The sequence below is a fragment of the Oryza glaberrima genome, chromosome 7 (genome assembly GCF_000147395.1).
Source record: "Oryza glaberrima chromosome 7, OglaRS2, whole genome shotgun sequence".
In the NCBI taxonomy this organism is placed as follows: Eukaryota; Viridiplantae; Streptophyta; class Magnoliopsida; order Poales; family Poaceae; genus Oryza; species Oryza glaberrima.
In genome coordinates, this window is record NC_068332.1 from 24,351,487 (window position 1) to 24,374,553 (window position 23,067).

The following is a 23,067-nucleotide window of genomic DNA, read 5'->3' on the forward strand; positions in this document are numbered from 1 at the left end:
CTCTCCATACGGAGCAGAACCTGACTATGGTCATGTTTGGAGAGCTTCTGGTAAAATCTCGCCTAAACAATTCAGCTTTTCATTTAGATTCTTAGAAGCTGTAGTTGCAAAATCCAGAAATAAATTAGAAACCAAAAATTAAAAATACCTAGCTTTTACAAATTCTCAGAAGCTGACTACCAACTAGTTGATTATCAGAATTTTAAGCTCCTCCAAACATGTCATATATCTATATGTAGTACAATGTGACTAATTCTATCAGGACATTTGCCTCTAATTCTGTTAGGATAAGAGTCATTATACACTTCCCTTTGTGTTAATCGCATCACCATACATCGTTCAGGATGTTCAGCCGTAACAACAGGCTCGACTATCTGTTCTTCCGCACGAGAGGTGCTTTCAGGCCTTTTGCAAGATGGAACGAATTGATACTGGTCGCGTGTATTTCCAATGCTCTACTGTGCAAGTTTTTCTGGGGCGGGATTGAGATATACCTGGGCCCATTTTCGTATATCACAGCGATATTAGTACCAGCTATTATCCAGTTTCTGTGTTCAGCAGCTTCAAGGCTAGTCACATGCAATCCGGTACGCCGTGCGATATCACTGTGGAGCCCCATGGTTGCAATGCTATTGCTAGGTCCCTTTGTATTAGGGCTCTATCTTGATCCTGAAGTGAGGGAAGTCATTGACAAGATGTCAATGGTCAAATGGGTAGTAGAGTACGTAGTGCTGCTTCTACTTGTGCTCCTCCTAACAATCAGCAGGTTCAGGTTCCCAAGCATAATCAAGCTACTAAATGGTACTCGGAAGCAGAAGAGAATTTTGGTGTAAGCTTACTCTGAAATTGTGCATATTTGTTTCAATCGTGATACCTGTGCTTATGGTTGATAAAAGCAATCGATCTATGGTCATCATACTGGAAGCGTTTGCTTTAGTGCTGGTATCATTTGGAAACCTACAGGTTCCAGCAGCGGCAGTTCGTGTCGCCCTCGCGTTGTTGCGTCTTGTACCACAAAACTACAATGGCGACGAGGAAAATTCCCGAGAGAAGACAAACCTGGCTGCATCTCTGAACATCTTCTATGGGATGGTGCTTGGCCAAGGGGTACTCTACATTGCAGCCTGTCTCTTTGAGGTCTTCTCATTTATCCCTCGGAGATCTCTTATCCGCCATGGTGGATTTAGAGGTCAGTGGGGGGTGGCATCTATCAATTTGTACTACGCATACGCCTTCGAGAAATACATGGAAGGAGGTGTGCTTGCTCCAAAGAAGATCAGCCTCATCACTTTTGCAATGGATTCTCTGAACTCGGATTCCCCCAAGATGCAACTGTATGGTGTCAAGATGCTAGACATTTTTCTGCAAAGGGAACCGATCAAGGAACGGGTCATAGCAAAGCTCACGGCCTCTACCAAGAATATGGCAAGATTAATCAGCATGTTGGGCTGGACAAGTTCAAGCCATGCAGTAGTCAAATTATATGCCGCGAAAGCCACTGTTGAGCTTGCAAAGAGCCTCCGAGTCATCACTGTTCCTGGGACAATGCAGCTTGTAACTTCACTTCTAGGCATTGATGGCAAACAGAGAAGGGGAAACCCGCTTTTGGATGTAGATGGTGACCAAGAGGGAAAGCAAGATCCAATTCACAGTACATCAGAAAGCCAAGACGAAAGGCATGATGCAATTAGGGATACAGCAGCTGAAGAATGCCAGGTACAAGACCCGCTTCAGGACACTGATAACCTACTAGAGACACATATCCGATCAAACCACATCAACGAACGGAACTCCTCCATACTCAGAAGCTGGCAGCGGATTTCAGAGTATTGGTCAATCCCCAAGGAGCAGCCATTGACAGACCACGATCTTCTTCCTGCATTGGGCATGTCAATTCTTGACAATCTTGCTAGTTGTGATCAAAATAACTGTGCAGAAATTGATAGAGTAACTGACCTCATTCGGAAGATCATAGGATTCACAAACTTCAGGATTGTCATAAAAAACAATGGGGCACAACAAATGGTCCTAGCAAAGTCATCACTGAAGGTGCTGCAAAGGCTAACGAGCATTGAAGGGGAGATCGGCATAGCATTGCGGTATAAGATATCGAAACATCCCTTCTTGTTAAGAAATCTTGCAGAGATCTTAGGAGACAACAGCAGCGATCAAGAATTAAGTAAGCTTGTGGCAGGAATCCTCAGAAACCTTGCCATCGATCGTGCCACAAGGCAGGAGATTGGGCACATGCAGGTGCTCATAACCAGGCTGATGAAGGCATTCCTCAATTTAGATAGAACCTCCAGCATTTGCTTGCTACCAAAGGTTGCCGGGCAAGCACTGGCAATGCTGGCAATGGATAATGTGCATAACTGCTTAGTTATGTTGAATGAACCAGAGTTCACTAATAAACTGAAAAATATGATCCTAATCCATGATGAGAAGTACACATATGCGGCGGCTAGCCTGCTGTGTAGCATGTGCCAACACGCCCAAGCCAAGCTCACAGAATCAGACTTGAAGGAACTATGCCACACCTTGCGAGAGGTAAGCCCTGCTCCTTCATGCTACAGATGCAATCAATATTTGTTGTGTATAATGTGCTTTCTTGTTTGCATATGTTCTTTTATGCCAATGCCAGCTGATGAAATTCCACTTACACTTTATTAAATGGGAGCATTTATTTACTAGTGAACTAGAGTTTTTTTTTGGCTGAATTATGTTGTTGCAACTCATGCTACATTGTGTTGTTTCCATTACAGGTGTTGGAAAGAATAATGAATGTAGAGGGGGCAGAACTAGAGATCCTCATTGGCCTATGTGCACAGATATGCAAAGTCATTCCTGAAGAATTTGTCCAAGAACTGGAGGGTGGACAGATTAAGAAAAGATTTATGAAGAGACTAGTTGACGCACTGAATGCAAATATGAACCCAGGTGGTCATTGTTCTGGAATCAGGAGGGTGATAATTGAGTTATCCATATACATGATGGAGTGCAATTCTCACTATGCCAATTGCTTCAATGAATTATGGATGATGGAAGCACTATCGATGGTAGAAGAGATGCCCTCAAGGGCTGAGAACTATAGGATTTTGTTGGGTGACGTGGGTTTCATGGAATATAGTATACCTCTCATTGCTCTTGTGGACAGAGCAAAAGAACTGATGGGTCAACAGTGTTTGCAAGGAGTCAATAGTGCCAACTGAAAAAAAATGTAGGAGATGATTTTGCATTTATAATTGTAATGGGTTACTAAATTGTACAATATTACATAGTCATGCATAGGCTCATATGCACAGAGACTTGTAGCAGAATCCAGAGACTAGTGCTATACCACAAGAGTGAGTTCATGAGTAGAAACAGCCTAAAAACAGGTGGAATTCTTGTCTGGAACAATCATAACTGGCACAATGGTGGCAACTACTAGAATCCTTTATTGGCCTTGGTTTAGGAAATTGTAAAGTCATTCCAAAAGACTTTGCCTGAGTACTAGAGCATGGTCAGATTAAGGAATGATTTGTAAAAAGGCTTGTCAATGCACTTAACGCACATATGAATCCCAGTGTTCACAGTCCCAGCATCAGGAGGGTGATTGTTCAGCATTCTATATACTTGATGGAGTTCAATTCTTTCCATGTTGCCCATGCAAGCGATTTTCACAAACGCTGGATGATGGAAAGCTATCAATGGTAGAAAACCCATCCTCAAGGACTGAAAACTACATGTTGTTCTCAGCTTCTCAGGTGACACAGGACTCATGGAGCACAGCGCACTACTTTCCACTCTCGTGGCTAGAGCAAAATAGCTGATGAGCCATGAATGGTACTAGCATCAGCAGTGTCAACTGACTATTTCTGTATGTCATATGTAGGGTTTTTTTTTAAGAAAATGGATGTCATATGTAGGTTGTACTAATACTTGTAAACAAGCTTAATTTCCTCACGAAAATCATATCTATGATGCAGTTGAACTACTACAAATGCGCACAGTTCGAAGATTCCTAACCATGGAGGCAAGTAGAACGGAGACACCACCATTGAGTGATTCAGAGACTAAGGAGTATTAAAACGCACATTCCTGTATTCCCCAAAAAACGCACCTTCCTCATCCGTGTTTTGGCAGCGATGCTTACAGTTGAATTGCCCAGGCATTCAACTTGACTGCCAATGAAGGTGAAGCACAATTATAGATGTCAGCATTGCATCCCCTGGTGATAGATGGTATCAGGGTCGATTCAGTTCAGGCATTTCAACAAACAACAGCCGTGCAGCCCCGGCGGGTGGATCTCCGGCGCGCGCAGCACATGGCTAGAAAAAGAAGTCCAAAGGAGATGGAGGAAGAAACTGCGGAGGAGGGAGGCGAAGAGCGGGCTACCTTTCACTCTCGGGCTCCTGCCATGGATGGGAGCGGGCTCGCACTCGCCGGCCGGCGTCAAGGCGCGAGCTGCTCGTCACCATGCCCGAGCTACCCGCTGGCGAAGGCCGCTGCTGATCGTGGCCCACCTCATGCTCGGGCGTGGTAGAAGCCCATTTTCTCCTTAAAAAGGCCGAGCCCAACTTATTCTCGAAAAACTGAAGCCCAATTAGTGCTTGTAATCCAATCCGGTACTATACATACTACTATATGTATAACGCATACATATAACTTTTATATATATATATATACACTTTTAATGTTTAAAAATATATACACATGTATATAAAGTTTGTGTACGTACATATAAAAAATCTAAAAAATACGTGTATACGAACTTTGTATACGTATATACAAAATTAGTATACGTACATATAAAACCTAAAAAAATACACGTATACAAAGTTTGTATACACATATATATATATGTGTGTATACACATACACACATATATATGTGTATACAAACTTTGTACAGTGTATACAAAATTGATATACGTACGCATAAAAACCCAAAAATACGTGTATACAAAGTTTGTATACGTATATACAAAATTTGTATACGTGTATATAAAGTTTATATTTGTACAAATACAAAGTTTATATAAGTATATGTTAAAAACCAGAAGTGCAAAAAAACAGAAAACAAAAAACCAGAAAGAAAAAACCGAAAAGAAAAAACCATAACAGAAAACCACAAAAAAGGGGAAAGGAAAAAACCAAAAAGGGAAAAAAAACGCACACGTGTTGACGTCTGGCCTCTCCGCGCGCGCCACGTGCGCGGGGTGGGGGGGGGGGGGGCCGACTATTCGCCGAGCTCTTTCGTTTGGAGAGGGTTCATTCTGTGTTGTTTTACAGGGTTTTGAAACCTTTCCCCACTAGAACTCCAACACGTTTTTTTTCGAGGGGAAGACGGCAGGAGCTCTGCCAATTGCACATAAGAAGGGGCAGAAAAAACAAGGGTCACTTTACATGCGGGCCACAAGTAGGAGGAGTTGCTAGGGACTCACAGCCCGTGAAACAGATTCTGTGCATCATTGGACAGATCCAAATATCCAATGCCTTCTTAGTTCTTACCTCCTTTTTGCTTTCAGCATATGATACCTTCCTAGAATACTGCCATGCATCTATGCCAACATCACGAAAGATATCCTGTGAGTTAATGTAGCAGCTCGTATGCGCTAACTAGTACTATCTCCGTCCTAAAATATAACAATTTAGAATTGGATGGAAAATTTCATATTACAACAAATCTGAACAGAAGTATGTCCAGATTCGTTGTACTATAAAATATCCCATCCAGTCCTAGATTGTTATATTATAGGACGGAGGGAGTAGTCCCCCAAGCGTATTAGGCTTTCCAACAATCCGAGATTCCGTCCAGATATTCCACGCGATGTAACGTTCATACGAGTTTTTATCCACGAGCAAATAATGTTGTCCGGTACTCGAGTAGTTGCTGAAGTCTTCGTAGTAGTTTTACATATGCGTGTTCGTCGAATTTTCCGTGCCAGATTGACAATGAAATTAATACTATAAAGTTTGCTGTTCGTATATGATGGCTGACCCAATAGGTTTCCGATACTGTTCGGTAGCTCGTTTATGCAACCCCTTCGTTGCCATGAGCATATTTCTAAACGGGCTAAAAGGTGTGATTTTTTAAAATAATTATAATTTTGTTTTTAAAAATCAAATAAACACACTTTTTTTAATTGTAAAAATTAATATTCAATTGCGCTAATGACTTGTCTCGTTTTACATGCTAAAAAATTCCAAACTAAAACTTATATTCGAAAGCACCCTAATTACACAGATGGGTTGTATTCATTTTCCATAATTAGTTGTCTTTTTCTTAGTCATATATTTCAGCTAAAGGTTGCTCAATTAGATCTCCTGGCGAACAGCTAGTCAAATGCATTTCAGTACACCAAAAGTCTGCATTTTGCACGTGGCACTATGACCAAGTGTGATGAGCAGATTGACCAAGTGGCGCCGCAGTAGCCGCGTCGGCCTCCCAGCGGCGGTGGCGGCGGCGGCAACGACCACCGTCTTCCTCGTCTCCGGCGGCGCGTCCTTCTTGTGGCCTGATGAATCGATCGATCTGAGAAAGGAGCAGGAGCAATTTAGTATTTTCGTGCAGCCGATCTTAGAAAAAGATATTAAAAATGGCCCAAACTCCCCAAAGTAGTGTATTATCAAGGGTGACAACAATGGAATGGCATTTTATTGAATCTAAACTTAAAGAAAAGAGCAGTGTATCTTCAATTTTCCCTCTCTTTTCCACCCCCTCTGCAAAATAGCCTATGAAGAAAGCCAAAAACAAAAACGATGAATCAATTCCGTAAGATCACCGGGGATAACATTTTTAAAGCAAAAACAACATCTCCAGGTTTCCAAATAACCCAGCAAACAAATGCAATCGCAACAATTAAAAAAGGTTGTGCGAAAGCTACTCGGCCGTTGACCAAACAAATTAATGAGAAAGTATTCTGTACAGGATCAAAGCCAAATATACAAACCAATCATATCCACATCTTCCTAAACTACATTTTAATGACACGGAGAAGTCAAAAACATGATCAGTAAATACTAACCGTGAAGTGCAGTCGACTGTCTGTTGATACGTAGCGCGCCGTCTCTCTTTGCAATCCTCGTTCTATATTATTGTGAAATCATGGAGGTCGAGCTAGCCGCCGCGCGGCAAACTGCAAAAAAAGTCGTTGAAGAAAGATGGCGCGCCCAGCGGGCGCCGCAGCAACCGGGCGACGGTGCAAGGCGCCGCCGGAGCCACCGGAGAAGCACCTGAACCGCTTCGTCCGCATCATCGCGTTCATAGAGAGGGCCGGCAACGGCCTCGGTACTCTGGTATTCACATGGGCAACCGTCGTCATCCTCGGTGGCTTCTCGACGATGCTCACCACACGGGAGTTCAATTGCGCGACGTTGCTAGCTCTCCTGGAAGCCACAAGGTCAGCAATCAACTTCCATTTTTGTTTTTCTGTCAAAAGCATAAACAGAGACAGATAGAGAGATTAGTTCATATAGTTCACTCCTGCCGTTTTCGTTTCAAAAAAAAAAAAGTTCATATAGTTCAATTTTGTGATTTTACTGCAGGATGTTCAGCCAAAACAGTAGGCTAGAGTACCAATTCTTCTTCCGGACAAGGGGAGCTTTCAGGCGTCCTCGCCTGATCAGGTTGATTCTGATTGTATGCATGGCTGAGGCCATGGTATGCGTCATGGCAAAGTTCAGATTTGCAAATTTCAGATCGGCAAATTTCCGATGGAGTCCAGCTCCAGTGTATCATCTAGGTCCAGTAAAGGTAACACCGTTTATAATCCTTGGTATGATCATGTCCCTGTTTGTAGTTGCCAAGCTTGTATGCCCAGTGATCCTTAAGCTGTTCGGCGACCCACAACTCAGAGCTGTATCACTATGGAGTCCCCTAGCTGCAATCCTATTGTTGGTCCCTTGTCTGTTCCTGGAAACATCAATACCCCATCCAGACAGATTGCCTGGATTAAGGAAATATTTCGCATTGCTCCTTACAACAGTGATCATAGTGACAATAACCAAGTTGCAATTTCGATGCATAACCTCAATAGTGAATTGTCCATGTTGCCGCAAGATGTCGTTCTTGCGTCCAGTGATTCTGTTCTTGTGCATGTGCGCTGTAATAGCGATATTGGGATACCTGTATTCGGACTCTGCCTATATAGTAGCACCCATGGTCTTCTTCCTGATATTTGCTTTGGTATTAGAGTCATTTGGCAACTTGCAGATTCCAGCAGCGGTCGCACGTGTTGTGATAGCAATGATACAACCAACAACGGTCCTCTGTGTCCAAAGTATTTTGACAGCAGTGACGCAGCGAACATCAGGTATCTATATCGGCATTCCGAAGAATTGCACCAGAGAGCATACATATCCTGACGGTACTTTAGGAGACACCAAGAAAAATGTCAAGTTCTCTCTAGACGTCTTCTATGTAATAGTCCTTACCCAAGGGGCACTCTACATTGTGGCATGCGTTCTCGAGATCTTTTCATTCATCCCCAAGATACACTTAGTCCGTCAAAGCAGGTTCAGACGGAAGTGGGGAAGGAAATGCGTAGACATGTACTATTCGTACATATTCGAGCAATGTGTTTCCGGTGGTGCGCTTGCTCCAAGAATCATGGAACTGACCAGTTTTGCCATGGATTTCACAAACTCAAACTCACCCAGCAACCAGCTCTATGGGATCCAAATGCTGCACAGCTTTCTAAAAAGGAAGCGCACCAAGGCACTTCTGCTCTTGAGACTCACCACTTCCACAGAGACATTGAACACACTGATCAGCATGTTGGGCTGGACAAGTCCAGAGGATGCGCAAGTTAGATTGTTTGCCACAAAGGTCATCGTAGATCTTTCAAGGAGCCTCCAAATTATTGGTATCCCTGGGTCAATGCAGAACATATCTTCACTTCTGGACACTGAAAACCAATTGAGACGACGAAATCCACTACTTTACACATATTACAGCCAGGAGGGAAAACAAGGTACGATTGTGGACACGGGTGATGGCCAAGAGCATATTGACCAAGATCATCCTCACAACAACCGACTTAACTCCTGGATGCTTGGTTGCTGGCAATTGATTTCAAAGCGCAAAAAAACTTCAAAGGAGGAGACATTCATAGAGCATGATCTCCTTCCTGTACTGGGAATGTCAATCCTAGAGACACTTGCAGAATGTGATCCTGACAACTGTGCGGAAATCAGCAAAGCAAAAGACCTCATCCAGAAGATTATAGGGTACAGTAATGAGACGCAGCCAAAAATACTGAAAGGTTCATCACTGAAGTTGCTGACAAGGCTCTCAAACACTGGTGGGGAAATTGGTATAACCCTTCGGCAGAAGATGTCAGATCATCCCTTCCTGTTGAGAAACCTGGCAGAAATCTTGGGATACACTGAAGGAAGCCAAGACCATAAGAAGCTGGCAACAGAGATCCTCAGAAACCTTGCCATCGATGGGAACACCAGGGAGGAGATAGGTTCAATCCGAGTGATCATTAGCAGGTTGATCCAAGCATTTCTTGCCCAACATCCACCATCAAACACATATTCTGATCGGTCCCTACAAATTACGGCTGGTCAAGCACTAGCCATGCTGGCAATGGAAAGTGTCAATAATTGCTCAGCAATGTTGAAGGAACCAGGATATTCATTCATTAGAGAGCTCACTGCCATGATCCGAGATGACAGATACAAATACGTGGCCGCAAGTCTTCTGCAAAATCTATGCTTGCATGCTCAATCCAAGCTCAGCAGCTCAGACTTGACAGAACTATCTCATTCCTTGCGAAAGGTGAGCCTGCTCATTCAACCTACAAGCTCAAAGTTAGAGGCTGTGCAATCTTTCTTTTTCCTTAACTTGCTATGGAATGACCTTTTTTTAATAAAAAGGAATAACCTTATTTTTCTTTGTTAGATAGTAACTTTTTACAATGTTGCATAATCATGCCTATGGTGATATGTGCAGTTTGTTAGCACAGTCCAAAGACTACTCAGAGCTATATTGCAGGACTGACTAAAAGAGTAGAAAACGAATAAACATAAGTGGAATTCTTGTTTTCAATAATTGTAACTTATAAATGACTTGCTGTTTCAATTTCAGGTTTTGGAAAGAATAACTGACACAACAGTTGCAACAGAACTTGAAGTCCTTATTGGCCTTAGTTCACAAATATGCCATGTCGTTCCTGAAGACTTTGCCCGAGAACTAGAGCATGATCAGATGAAGGAAAGATTTGTGAAGAAACTAGTTGAGGCACTGAATGCAAATGTGAAACCTACTGTCCACTGTCCCAGGATCAGGAGGGTGATAGTTGAGCAAGTTATATATATGATGGAAAACAATTCTAGCTATGCGAACTGTTTCAATGAATGCCAGATGATGGAAACACTCATGGTGGTAGAAGAGACACCTTCAAAGGTTGAAAAGTACAGGCTCTTCATGGGGAATGCAGGACTGATGGAATACAGCATACCACTCTCTAATCTTGTTGCCAGAGCAAAGGAACAATTAATGAGTCATGTGACATGATTGGTTAAGAAGCATCACAATTTCCTTTTTGAATTTTAGAAGCATCAGCATCAGTACTCACAATTAGCAGTTTATGTAGATGGTACTATTTTGTAATTCTATCCATGTAGGAGACCTGCTAAATTAAGAGTTGGCATCAATATTGAGTTGCGGTGAGCAGAGAAATAGACAGTATTAACATTGTACACCAAGACGACCACGGCATATGTGCAAGTGTAACTAGGAGACCTTTGCCTTGCAGCACCTAGCGAGAATAACAGGCATTGTAATGAATTTATCTACTTTGGCACCATTAACATTTAGTCTTGTAATGTTCAAAGAATCAACGGCAGTGGATATTTCAGGCGATTACTGTTCTACCTGTCAAGGGCATCGCAGTTGTAGCATGAATTGGTATGAATTGAGAGTTACCCACTTGGGCACTAAGCACTTAACCAGTTCCAATCCCAAGATCAAAAAATTAATTATACTCCAGAAACTAACCTGTAAACCCTAAATCTGGGCACCAAACGCACGGGCGCCGGCGGGAGAAGGAAGGCAGGAAGAGATCAAGAGATGGAGGGAGGCGAGACAAGGTAATGGCACCTGGTATTAAGGAATGGAGGCGGGTTGGAGCTCTCTACACCGTGCTGCTCCTGCTGATCTGCTCGCCGCCGGAGCGGCTATTTCGCCCGCCGCCGCTCGCCCGCTCCGGCGCTTGCCAACCGGCGAAGCCACCACCGCTAACCCGCGAGGCCCACTACCCACACATCCGTCCGGGCTCTCAACAAAAATCCAACCATGCGTACGTATTGTCCAAATATATTTTCGTTTTTTTAGCAGACGAGTATATACCAATACAAAATAAAAAACTAGAAGCCCCCTACTTTATTAAATTTTAATATAATTATTTTTTATTTTAACTACTCAAATATAATTATTCTCTACTTTTACAAATTTCGATTTCATAATTACTTAAAAATTAACTTTTCGAGATAAATATGAGAAGCTAAAAATAAACCGGAGTGAGTACGGAGTACCTACTATCAGTGGTATAAACCTATTACTGGATTTGTATTTTTAGGGTTTTGCTAAAACAATGTGCTTTAAGATTCATGCAAAGAGAAAAAATTTCAAAGCCACGCGTGGAGCGGTGCTGATCTTTACAGTGTTATGGATACCACATATCCAATAGTAATCGACTAAGCATGGCGAGGCACACCACATACCATGTCTTATACGGAATCATACCTCATATATAGAAGGAGTTTCGGATAAGGAAGGACGAATAGAGTTCTATATGGAAACTATAAGGACTACTAAGATCGTATCTATACTTGTCTCCCTAATTCTACTTGGACAAAGAGACATCTATGGGTATAAATACAAGCCCCCTTAGGAAGAGAGGGGATAAGAGCCACAAGACCAAGACACAACATATACACAAGCCAACATACGTCGCCGGATATCGACATCAGAGATAAGCCTAGACAAACCCAATATGATGTCTGCGGAGGCTAACAAGAGGGATCTAGCGCAATCTCTAATCTCGCCGAGTGCGGATTAATTCTAAGGAGGAAGACTACCCTGTCGTCAACTACGAGTTAGTTATCCATGCCGCCAAGTCAACGACAGCTAGATAGGTTATCCCAATTATTGTATTTGTGTGATTCGGGTGAATAAAGGAGCAGCACCGGCTTCGACCAACAGAATGTAGGGCTATTACCTGTCATATAAGAGGCCCGAACCTGTATAAAAATCTCAATCTCGCATATACCCTGATACGGATGATCCCCATACCATCCAAATACCCTAGTCGTGATATCAAACGTCGACAGATCTCATGGCTGAAAGCTACAACTAATAGTCAACCAAGCCGCGCAAATTCTTAAACAAGTTATATGCGAGCTATGTATGAGCTACACTATAGTTATTTCATAGTTACACTATAATTACATTTGAAATATTTTAAAGGAATTTGCTGTCAAAAGTTATATATATTTGACGTCGTTGATTTTTTTAAATATGTTTGACCGTTTGTCTTATTAAAAAAATTAAGTAATTATATATTAATTCTTTTCTCATCATTTGATTTATTGTTAAATATACTTATATGTATACATATAGTTTCATATATTTCACTAAAGTTTTTAATAAGACGAACGGTCAAATATATGCTAAAAAGTCAACGGTGTCAAATATTTAAAATGGAGGGAGTAATAATAAATAAAGAATCAAAACGAGAAACGTCATGACCCATCGTCATCCCAGGCGTATAGCCGCGTACTGCACAAGCCTTCCATATTGAAACTTCGTCCTGAAGATTTCGCTTTCGATCGAAACCTCGTCTTGAAGATTTCGCTTTGAAACCTGCTTAAGAAACTTGCACAGTTGCATGCACCCCCATGGTGAATATGATCCCATGCATCGCAGCATTCTTTATCATTTCCTCTCCCTACTGCAAAATGGTCCACGAAGAAACAAAAAAACTAACAAGGTGGTGGATCGATTAATTTGGTAAGATCACACCCGACACAGCATCTTTAAAAGCAAAGCAGTATTTCTAAATTAGTAAATTTCTGCAAACAGCTGCGATCCCAAAAGGCACTAATCATCTAACTTTCTAGGTAAGCTACTCAACCATGCATTGACCGAACATATAGAAACCATTCGATCCACGCATACATGTTGCTAAAGCATATTGTTAGCGACGGTGAGAAGTCGTCAGAGCAAAGAGGAAATTAAAGGAGCTATTGATTTACTAGTAAATTAATACGAACTGTGAAGTATAGTCTAGTACGTCAATTGTTGTTGTGTACGTGCAGTGTGTTGATCGATCTAGTTCTGGAGTACACTATATATATATAGCATTGTAAAAGCAGCTTGGGGAAACAGCAACAGGAAAAGGAGTTTTGAAGCAAAATGGTGAGCCCAACCACCGCTGAAGCTACCCGGAGATGGTGTAAGGCCGCCGCCGCTGCCGCATCGGCAGCACCGGAAAAGCACCTGAACCGCTTCGTCCGCTTCATCGCGTTCATAGAGAGGGTGGGCAACGGCCTCGGCACGCTGGTATTCACTTGGGCAACCGTTGTTATCCTCGGCGGATTTTCCATGATGGTCACCACGCGCGAGTTTCGATCCGCAACGTTCTTGGCTTTCCTCGAAGCAACAAGGTCAGCAATAATCAACTGGAATTTCTGGTCAAATTCTTCCTCTCCATCCCCCAAAAATATAAACGCCCACGAATTTATATATAGAAAAACAATACAATTTATATCAACTTTGTAGTTGTTGATAATATATTCAAAAATTAATATATGTTCAAAATTTTATATAGAGTCTCTGCAAACAAATTATGTGTGTAATGTTTTTAGACGGATGGAGTAATATAGAGTAAATATCTATTAATTATGAGCCTGCTAGGTGCAAATGTGTTGCACCTAGCTTGTTTCCCAGAGGTAATATAGAGTAAATATCTATTAACTGTTTCCGCCCACTGCACTCCATTATCAATCTCTACGTGTGGGGTAATTAAACATTATTTTGAAGTATTTTTTTATTGGCTATCATCTATTCCTTTCATTGACCACCATACAAAGAGATATTAATCCATATATAAACCTTAGAATTTTTATTTCTAAACTATTTTTAGCTATATTTTGCAAATAAACCTTCTAAAATTCCGGACTATGGTATCTTTGGATATACAGTGTATTTTTATTTATATATATGGGGTACGGCTAATACGGGATGTAAAGAAAGTTGTGGCCCCTTAGATAGATAATGACCCTAGCCAGAGGTTATTATATCAGTCTCACGAGTACAATAGAGCCTATGGAAACCCTAGCATAACTGTCACGCCCGGAAATTCACTAGTAATTTCCAAACTAATTTGTGCATAAAATCCTCGTCCAGGAATCAACCGAGGTACGCAAACAGACAATTTAATATACAAATCCATCATAATAATAACGTTACATACTTACAAAAGAAAAAAAAACAGCAGCGGAATTAACGGTCTAGCGATGGCTTCAGCTTCACTCCCATAGGCAACTCAACTGGGGTATAACCCAAACGTCTTCTCCTTCTGGATCCTTTTTCTTCAACTGAGGTTGATTGATTATTGCAAAAATGAGCATATGACATACTCAACAAGCCACACAGCAAATATGCAAGTGCACAAGGATACCAAAGGATGGCATAATATAGGGCTCATTTGCGAAAACAGCATTTAGCAAAGATTTAAGAGTAGTAAAACAGTAGAGTAATTAATCATCAATTTTAATCAACACTGAACAGCACCCCAATACTACACAGGCCCAACCAAACCTGAACAACCAACCCCGGCTGTACATATCTAACTCCGAACCAGGAGCTAAGCAAATTATTACCAATTATAGCATCAATAATTATTGTGAGAGGTGCGAGACTAATCACGAAAAATATTGCTCAACTCGCCCATAACCGCGGGCACGGCTATTCGAATAGTTTTACTCTGGCCAGAGGTGTACCACTGTACCCACAAGACACCTCAACATCATGTCTACCATGCGTTGCGATACTGGAAAGTACCCGAATAGAGGCTGTGACAATACCCCCTGCACAACACAACTCACCACAGTGCACCATTCCTGGATCATAATCACCCCTCTATAAATATAACCAAAGGCATGGACTCCCCAGCGACCCCCACGGACTTCTCGCCGCTTCTCAGTCTGGTACCCCGCAATGAATCATGCTATACAAAAGGTAAAGCCGTTGCCCACGCTGGCTTGTGGTTGGCACGGTTAATGTTTCACAACAGTAGCTCGCCCTTAATTGCCATGAGCACGACCTTCAAAACCATGTGCTCACAACCCACCTTAAACATGTTTTAATTCTCAATTAATTAACATTACACGATTAACCATCGTGAGCTACCATTAAATATAACCATAATTAATAATATAGTATAATTCACCCCATTAATGATGCTAATGTTTCTAAGCATGGCTAAGCAATTATATATATATAGCATTTAGCTGAACCAAACCAATATATAAGGTCCAAGCTAATCAAATTATAACCTATAGGAAAATAAAGTCATCTTCGGCCATTAATTAATCGGGAAAGGCTCACCACCCGATGACATTCGAAAATAATGCATAAGTTGAAATAAAACATTAGCTTTAAACGGGTTCAACATGCTCAAAGGGTTATTTGGGATCTGTGTGACTTGCCTTGCAATAATCGGTCTTCAATTAATCTTCTTGAACACTTCCGACGCACGAACCTTCACAACGACGGAAACGACAAGCTAACACACAAAACGAAGAAAAAGACTAATAAAAACCAAATAAACAGTAAAAAACAAGCATAAACAGTACATGTGGATATTTTTAACATGTAGATCTCGATTTTAGATGAATTTAGCAACTTGAACCACTCGAATCCGAGTTACGATGATTTAGTTATGAATTTCCGAAGTTTAATCGATTTTCATCTAATAGAGAAAACTAAGAAAAGGGCTTAATGACGTCATCGCTGACATCATCGCCGGCATGGCACGGCTTCCACACGACCACCGGCAAAAGAAGGCTCGGTTGGGCTATCCGAGAACACCTACGCGAAGAGGACGACGACGCGAACTCACCGGTACAAAGAACAACGACGAACGACGACGAACGACGGTCGGCGACGAGCTTGTGCGGCGGCGGCGGCACGGTTCGGCTTGACGGCGGCGATGGCGCTCCGGTGGTCTTCGGCGGCTGCGAAGGGGCGGACGGGGTTCCTCTCCTCCGTGCGCACCCGACGGCGGCGACGGACGGCAGCGGCGACGACTACCGTGGCAGCGCAACGCGGCCAGAGGATCGCCGGCGACGACGGCGGCTAGAGCAAGGCGGCGGTGGCACCACGGGCGAGGGCTCGGTTTGGGACTTGGGGCAAACGGAAGAGGACGACTAGGGGATGCTATTTATAGGCTTGGATTGAAGAGATCGGACTCCAACCGAGAGGATTTGAGCCGGAAAAACCGAGGGTTAGTTGGAGAGATAAACTCAAAAACGAATGCAATTTCGCGTCGAATTCAAAGGGATAAAGTCCGATTCTTGGGGGAAGAGATAGAGGAGGATAAGAGAAATATTTCCCCTCAACTAATTTGGAAAGAGGAGCAACGGAGAGGACGAATTTGGTGGGGGAAGCGGCGTCGGCTACAGGGCACAGGACGGCAGCTCGGGCTTCTGTCCAAGCTTGAAGATGAACAGTATCCGGGGAGGCAAATTAGACTTTCGTCTTGGGCTGGCTGAAAAACAAAGGAAAGAAAGAAAGAGAAGGGGGAGCTCGGCTGGGCCGACTTGGGCTGCACAGCACGCGCGCGAGGGAGAGAGATGTTGGGCTGAAATCAGCCCAACGGCTTAGGAGAAGATTTAACAACTTTTTCCAATTAAAATAATCACTGAAATGATCTTTAAATTGTTAAAAATACTTCCAATGCTCAAATAATTTCAAGAAAAATCATGAAAATACTTGGACACTCAAAGTACTTACAAAATTATAATCAGACCATTTAATGATTAATTTAATATGTGGATAATTACTGAAATGTTCTTTGTATGATTAAAATTAGGAATTGAGCTCCGAAAAATCCGAGAATATTCCAGAGAGTATAATTAACCATGGAGAATTTAATAAAAATTAAATCCATCCATGCTTTATATTTAGGAAATTTTATTTTCCACATTTAACTTCACTTGTAAATTAATGAACATTTAATATAAATTCTAATAATAATTTATTAAATAATTTATAAATCCTAAAACGAAAATCAGGATGTGACAATAACCCACGGCTATGTTATTGTGGTGATAGAGAGTAAGACAAGGATTTTATATTGGTTCAAACCCCAAGATAGGTAATGACTCTACATTATGTTTAGCCAGAGGCTGTTTTTTCATTATATACTCTACATCATGTTGAGTCGGAGGCCGGTTTTCCATTATATCAATCACACAAGGACAAGGTATGTGGATGTAGTCTCTAGTCTAGCTATGGACGACTATGTCGATCGGCGAGAGTCTTGGTGAGATGGTTGGCTTCTCCGGATCTGGACTTGATGGGGCTGGATCTGACTTGTATTAGGCTGTGTTTAGTTTCTGAAAAAAAGTTGAAAGTTTAGGAAAAATTGGTAGTTTGAAAAAAAAATTGAGAATTTATGTGTGTAGAAAAGTTTTGGATGTTATGTGATGTGATGGAAAGTTGGAAGTTGAGGGTGAACTAAACACGACCTTAGCTCGTGGTGGATTGCCTTGCGATGAGTTGTGTTGAGATTCCCTCTCCTCGTGAGAGACCTTGTATTTGTACTCTTGGGTGCCCACTTCTCTAAGTAGAATACAATAATTTTATTAGAACTAGAAAAAATGCCCATGCGTTGCAATGGGTGAAGTCTATTTTAATCTTATTATTGTTATATGGTTTAGTTAAGATGAAATTCATTGTGGGAGTTCGCTTGTGTATATATATATATATATATTAGAAAATCATGAGATGCAGTTAGGAGTCCGATCATCTCATGTTAGCATGCGAGTTTTTTTAAAACATATTTCTTATATGATTACTTTTGTATTACCAAAAGTGAACGTTATTAAAAACTGACTTAAATACGGATATATATTTTCAAAAGCAAACGAACTTAAAAACCGACTCATACACGAATGACGTACCAAAATACCGATAAAAACATCTTTAATTTTTATGGTAGTAGAGATATATACGACGAAGCAGTGTCCTGGTCATCACTAAAATCAGACTTGGTAATCCTTTCTAATACATGCTTAGATTCCTTATCTGCTCGGGTCGCTTTCATGTACTAGCCTGTACCCCCGCGGCAAAGCCGCGAACATCGTGAAGAGTATATTGGTAAGCATGCACGCAATATTTATAAAATGTGGAAATGAAGATTGATCTGGATAAAATGGCTAATTAGTTCCCTGATGCATATATAACTAAAATCTAAAAAATCAACACCGTACCGGTGATCCAATGTAGGACAACTTTCCATATACTCGAACAGCTCTGAAAACTTGAAAGTTAGTATATACTGAATAGCATCGAACATTTGGTTGAATTCGATGCTATTTAGAGAAAAGGTACACAAAAGGCATAAGTTTAGGCAAAATAAACATAAAGGAATAAAAATATCTATTGCGTAAAGCTGTGAAACAAAGGAGAAAAGGGACGATGAGCATAGCAAGCACGCAGTAAATCAGAACCAACCATGAAAAAAAACCCATTGGAGAAAGAGTGCAGCATACATCAGTGCATCAAATCTCTCTCCACTGGGGAGTGGGTAATGGATTTTCCTAGAGAAAGTTCCCTGCTTTCGATAAAATCTACTAAGGAATAACAACAGAAGATCACTGTACATGTCTAACGGGTACTGCATTAAGAAAAATTACAATGCATATGTGGGAAACATGATTTGATACCATCCCGTGAATATCCAAAATGAATATAGGACTTCTCAATCACGGTGAAAAACAGAAGTACATGATAATAGAGAAGGATGCATGATCTTTCCTTTTATCCAAAATAAACGGCTATCAAATGCCACTGATACCAAGCACATCACAATTTTTTTTTGTTATTTTTCCATGAGTTATGATCATTGAAAGCCAAAAATTTTGAAGGAAAACAAAAGGAAAGATGCAAACGTTAGATTAAACTGGAAAGCAAAATGTTGGTACAGAGTTAGTTCAGTGCCTCTAGCTGTAAGCTTTGTGTGGCGATTTTTGGATTAATACCTTAAGTTAGTATAAAAGCTTTTTTAACCCAAGTCCACCACATTCATAATTATGTTCACAGATCTCACATCAATAACTATAAAAGCACCCCTAAATTCAGAAATTAGGTACATAAGGCTAATCAAGGTGGCCCTCCAAAAAAGCTGCTGCTATTTTTTTTTTCGCCGGGCGAAGTAGCTGCTACCACCCAAAATATTTACTGAATACCATCATTGCAATGGCAATGCGCTTAGCCTATATATACAACACATTTATGTTCACTCATCATTCATATCAAGTATTTTAATTAAGACAGCAAACAAATACCTTCAGGGACAGTGGGACAGAAAGAACAACACAGGACCTAGAAACAGTAGCAAGGCATGGATCGATGGGGTTTGGGTCTTTGGGAGGAAACAGGCAAGGTGACGGAGGAGGATAGCAAATTGCACGCGATAAGACTCCGATTCAGCTTCAATGGAGGCCGTATACGGTGGACAGATATGGCCGGTGGCCGTAGGCCGTCGCCGACCATAGCGAACGGGTACATGCCGGTCTGGCACGGCAGCGGGTGAGGATGGCAAGGATTGCACAGAAATACATGGCTGCGCGGCAGACTGGCAGTAGACGCAAGAGATCGAGAAGGAAATGAAAGCACACATGAAGGCAGCAACAGGGGTAGCCACCGACGAAGTTTAACAGGAGGGCGTTGGGTGGTGGACGCAGGGAAGCAGCTGACCGCGTTTTCTTTTCCCCTCGATGGATGAGGAGAAAAGCTACCCTAATACTACGGATGGCCAACACGCCTTGAAAGGACTGATCGGACGGTTAGAAATAAGATGAACAGTAGAACAGTAGCCTGGTAGCGTGGCAAAGAGCGCTGCGTCTCTCCGTACTTCACCGAAAACTATAATCTTTATCTTTATAGATAGATTTGGTGTCACACCCCAATCCGGTACCGCCGTACAACGGCACCTGACAGGAGCGTGTCGTAGAAAAAAGGCGCAAACCGCTTCCTACGAAACCGCAATCTCAGTACCAGTCCCAGGACATAGCGCTAGTACCCACGGTGACAAATATGAATCATTGCAATCCTTAAAATAAATAGAAGACTTATTTACCTTAATTTAGATTGCAGCTCAGAACAGCCCGAGAATGCAACCGACGACACGGACGAAGAAACACCAACAGCAGCAGCAACAGCGGAACCAACGGACTAACGCCCAACACCACAGGCGACGGCTGGAAACCAGGACGAAACCCTGTTCTTCACTTCACTTCATCTTCTCTTTAAGGCGGAGGAACTATATATATTTATATAGAGCAAGGGTGAGTACTTTCGTACTCAGCAAGTCACGGGAATTTAGCTGTTTGATGCAAGCTTGGAAGAGAGGCAAGGTTGTTTTGCAAATCTTTTGTTTGAAATCCATTTTGAAACCACTAAGTGATTTATTTCTTTTCAGGTTTGGGTCGAAAAGAGACTTGCGTCTCGATTCAACTTTAAGAGATGCTTTTCAACAACTCAAATGGTAATGTTCCGACCTCCCGGGTCAGATCATTACTTCTCGGCTCCCGGAGCCATTTCACTGGATTAGGCGGCTCCCAGAGCCTTTTTCATTTTCTCGGATTCCCAGAGTCCAGCTGCCCAGCAGCACAACAATCCGCTTCCACTCGGGAAGCCTAGTCTATGATGCCCGTAGACATCCCGAATCACACAGATTCGTTTCTTGACCACTCAGGTCATCCATCTGCCACATAGGCTGATTCTGGTAACGATTCCCAAACCACAACAACTTTTCACAAAGCACAGGCAAACAAATCTACGCTACAGGAAACACCTCACATCCACCCATGACCACGGGCACGACTGTTCGAACAGTTAGTTAACCTCTACAGAGGGGGTACACTTTACCCACACGACATTACTAACCCGGATCACCCAGCCCGTGAGATCAGCCACGTCGGGAGACCCTAAGGCTTTCATGACAAGGCATTTCGAAAGCCGACACAGGGTTGCCATATGCCAACGAGAGGGGTCCCAGACCGACAACAGGTTAGGTCCCAGACCATACTGTGCCAGGAAGCCCGAGGGTTCTACCCGACACCACCCCGTTGAATCCACATGTCTCTTGGCATCAAGGCTTCCCTGGTTTGCTATTTACTCAGCTAGGGGCGTCCCATTGCACCCGTGTGGTCGCACTTGTTATATGCTCGGATGAATTTCTCACAGGAATCGGTCCTTATATGCGAATACGGGACAGTGCCACATAGGCACAACCCCCGCATCGCGAGTTTTCACAATTTATTTTATTTGCAAACACGCCGACACCACATGTCAGGTTTTCAAGGCTTTTCAAACCCATTTCCCAAGTTTTCGACAAACAACGGTGTATGTGGGATATTTGGTATACGCGCTCAGAGAGCACGGATACCAAGGTACCACAAGGGTGGAGCGACAAGGAGTCAGGGTAGTACAACCTACAGGAATTAGTGCTAATACTGGGTAGGTCCGTCGGTTTGGCACACAAACCGAGGCCAAGCAAGTTAAACGTGAGCGGTTCTAATAATGCAAGTTGCAAACAAAATAATAATGATTTTCCAATTATAGGAGCAATTGTTCAAAGGGTGACTTGCCTTGCTCAAAGTCTTCACGAAGCTTCACGAATCTTCGAGAAATCCCACGATCGACAAAAATCCGGTAACCGCGACTATACGCAAACAATCAAAAACCTAAACCAAAGACAAAAAAGAAAAACCCTATTTAGACTAATTAATAGTGCCATTAGATAGATCTCAATTTTAGAGAATTACTAGAAGTGGAACGGAGTCAATCGGAGTTACGGATCGGGAGATATGAATTTTGGAAGCTTAACTTGATTTTCTGGACAAGGAAAAGAATTATCGGAATTTTCTGGAATACAGAAATGGTTTATGGAATTTATAGAAATTTATTGAATATCACTGACAAGCGGGACCAAGGGAAAATGATTCATGGGATTTTGAAATAAGGAATTGATTTATGGAACAAAGGAAAAAGGATTTATTAAATCCTTTTTCGAAAGGAAAATCAAGGAGGAATGTATATTAGACTTGTTTTGGGTGGCATTGGTGCGGCCCAAAGGGTTGAAGGAGGCTCGGCCGAGCCATTGGGCTAGCGTGGGCACAATGAGGCGGCCCAAGAGGGGGCGCGGGAGAGAGAGAGGGTGGACTGGTGGACCGGGTGCGCCACGCGAGGTCCCGGGTGGGGCCCGCTTGTCAGCGGCTGGGTTCACAGTGGAGAGGGCGCACGTGGGACACGGCGCCATGGCTCGGCGGACTCGGCTCACGGGTGCGGTGAGCCGGGTGGACGGGAGAAGGCGGGCCCTACGTGCAGCCTCACGGCTTACAGCAGACCGCGCGCACGGGAAAAGGAACGGAGGAGGGAGGCCAAGGACGGGGCGCCCACGTGGCTGCCACGTCGGACGGCAGGAGGTTGAAGAAGGGGGCGGCAGGGATGGACGGCGGCGGTGGCGCGCATGGGCAGAACGGCGGCAAGGCGCGGCGTGAGGAAGGGGGGACCACCGGAATGACGAGGAAGACAAGAGAGAGTGAGCCAATGGCTCGGATTCGCCGCAAGGTGGCCGGCGACGGCGAATCGCGGCGGCGGCAACCGGCGGCGAGCAAAGGGGGAAACGACGACGAGACGACGAGGGTTCGATTAAAAGGGATGGAAGCATCTCCGGGGCTCAAGGGTTTCGTTTCTGGGGTCGGATGGGGTATAGAGACTCTGAGGGTGGCCAGCGACGGCGAGCTACCTCGGGTGCAGAGCAATGGTGCGGCCGGCGAG

General features: G+C 42.9%; 1 protein-coding gene, 1 long non-coding RNA gene and 1 pseudogene across 2 annotated transcripts; 2 read left to right on the forward strand and 1 right to left on the reverse strand.

Moving 5' to 3' along the window:
- Positions 1-276: 276 nt before the first annotated feature.
- LOC127779912 (uncharacterized) lies at positions 277-3,776 on the forward strand (annotated as a pseudogene).
- Positions 3,777-5,897: 2,121 nt separating this feature from the next.
- Positions 5,898-7,708, reverse strand: LOC127780084 (uncharacterized). Its single transcript, XR_008018773.1, has 3 exons — positions 7,561-7,708; positions 7,010-7,413; positions 5,898-6,516 (listed from the first exon to the last, which is right to left on the reverse strand). It is a non-coding gene; the product is annotated as an uncharacterized LOC127780084 (long non-coding RNA).
- On the forward strand, positions 7,146-10,910 carry LOC127780083 (uncharacterized). Its single transcript, XM_052307036.1, has 3 exons — positions 7,146-7,384; positions 7,530-9,768; positions 10,078-10,910. Exons 1-3 carry the CDS (start codon positions 7,146-7,148, stop codon positions 10,504-10,506), a joined length of 2,907 nt encoding a protein of 968 aa, XP_052162996.1. The 3' UTR covers positions 10,507-10,910.
- The last annotated feature ends 12,157 nt before the right edge of the window (positions 10,911-23,067 follow it).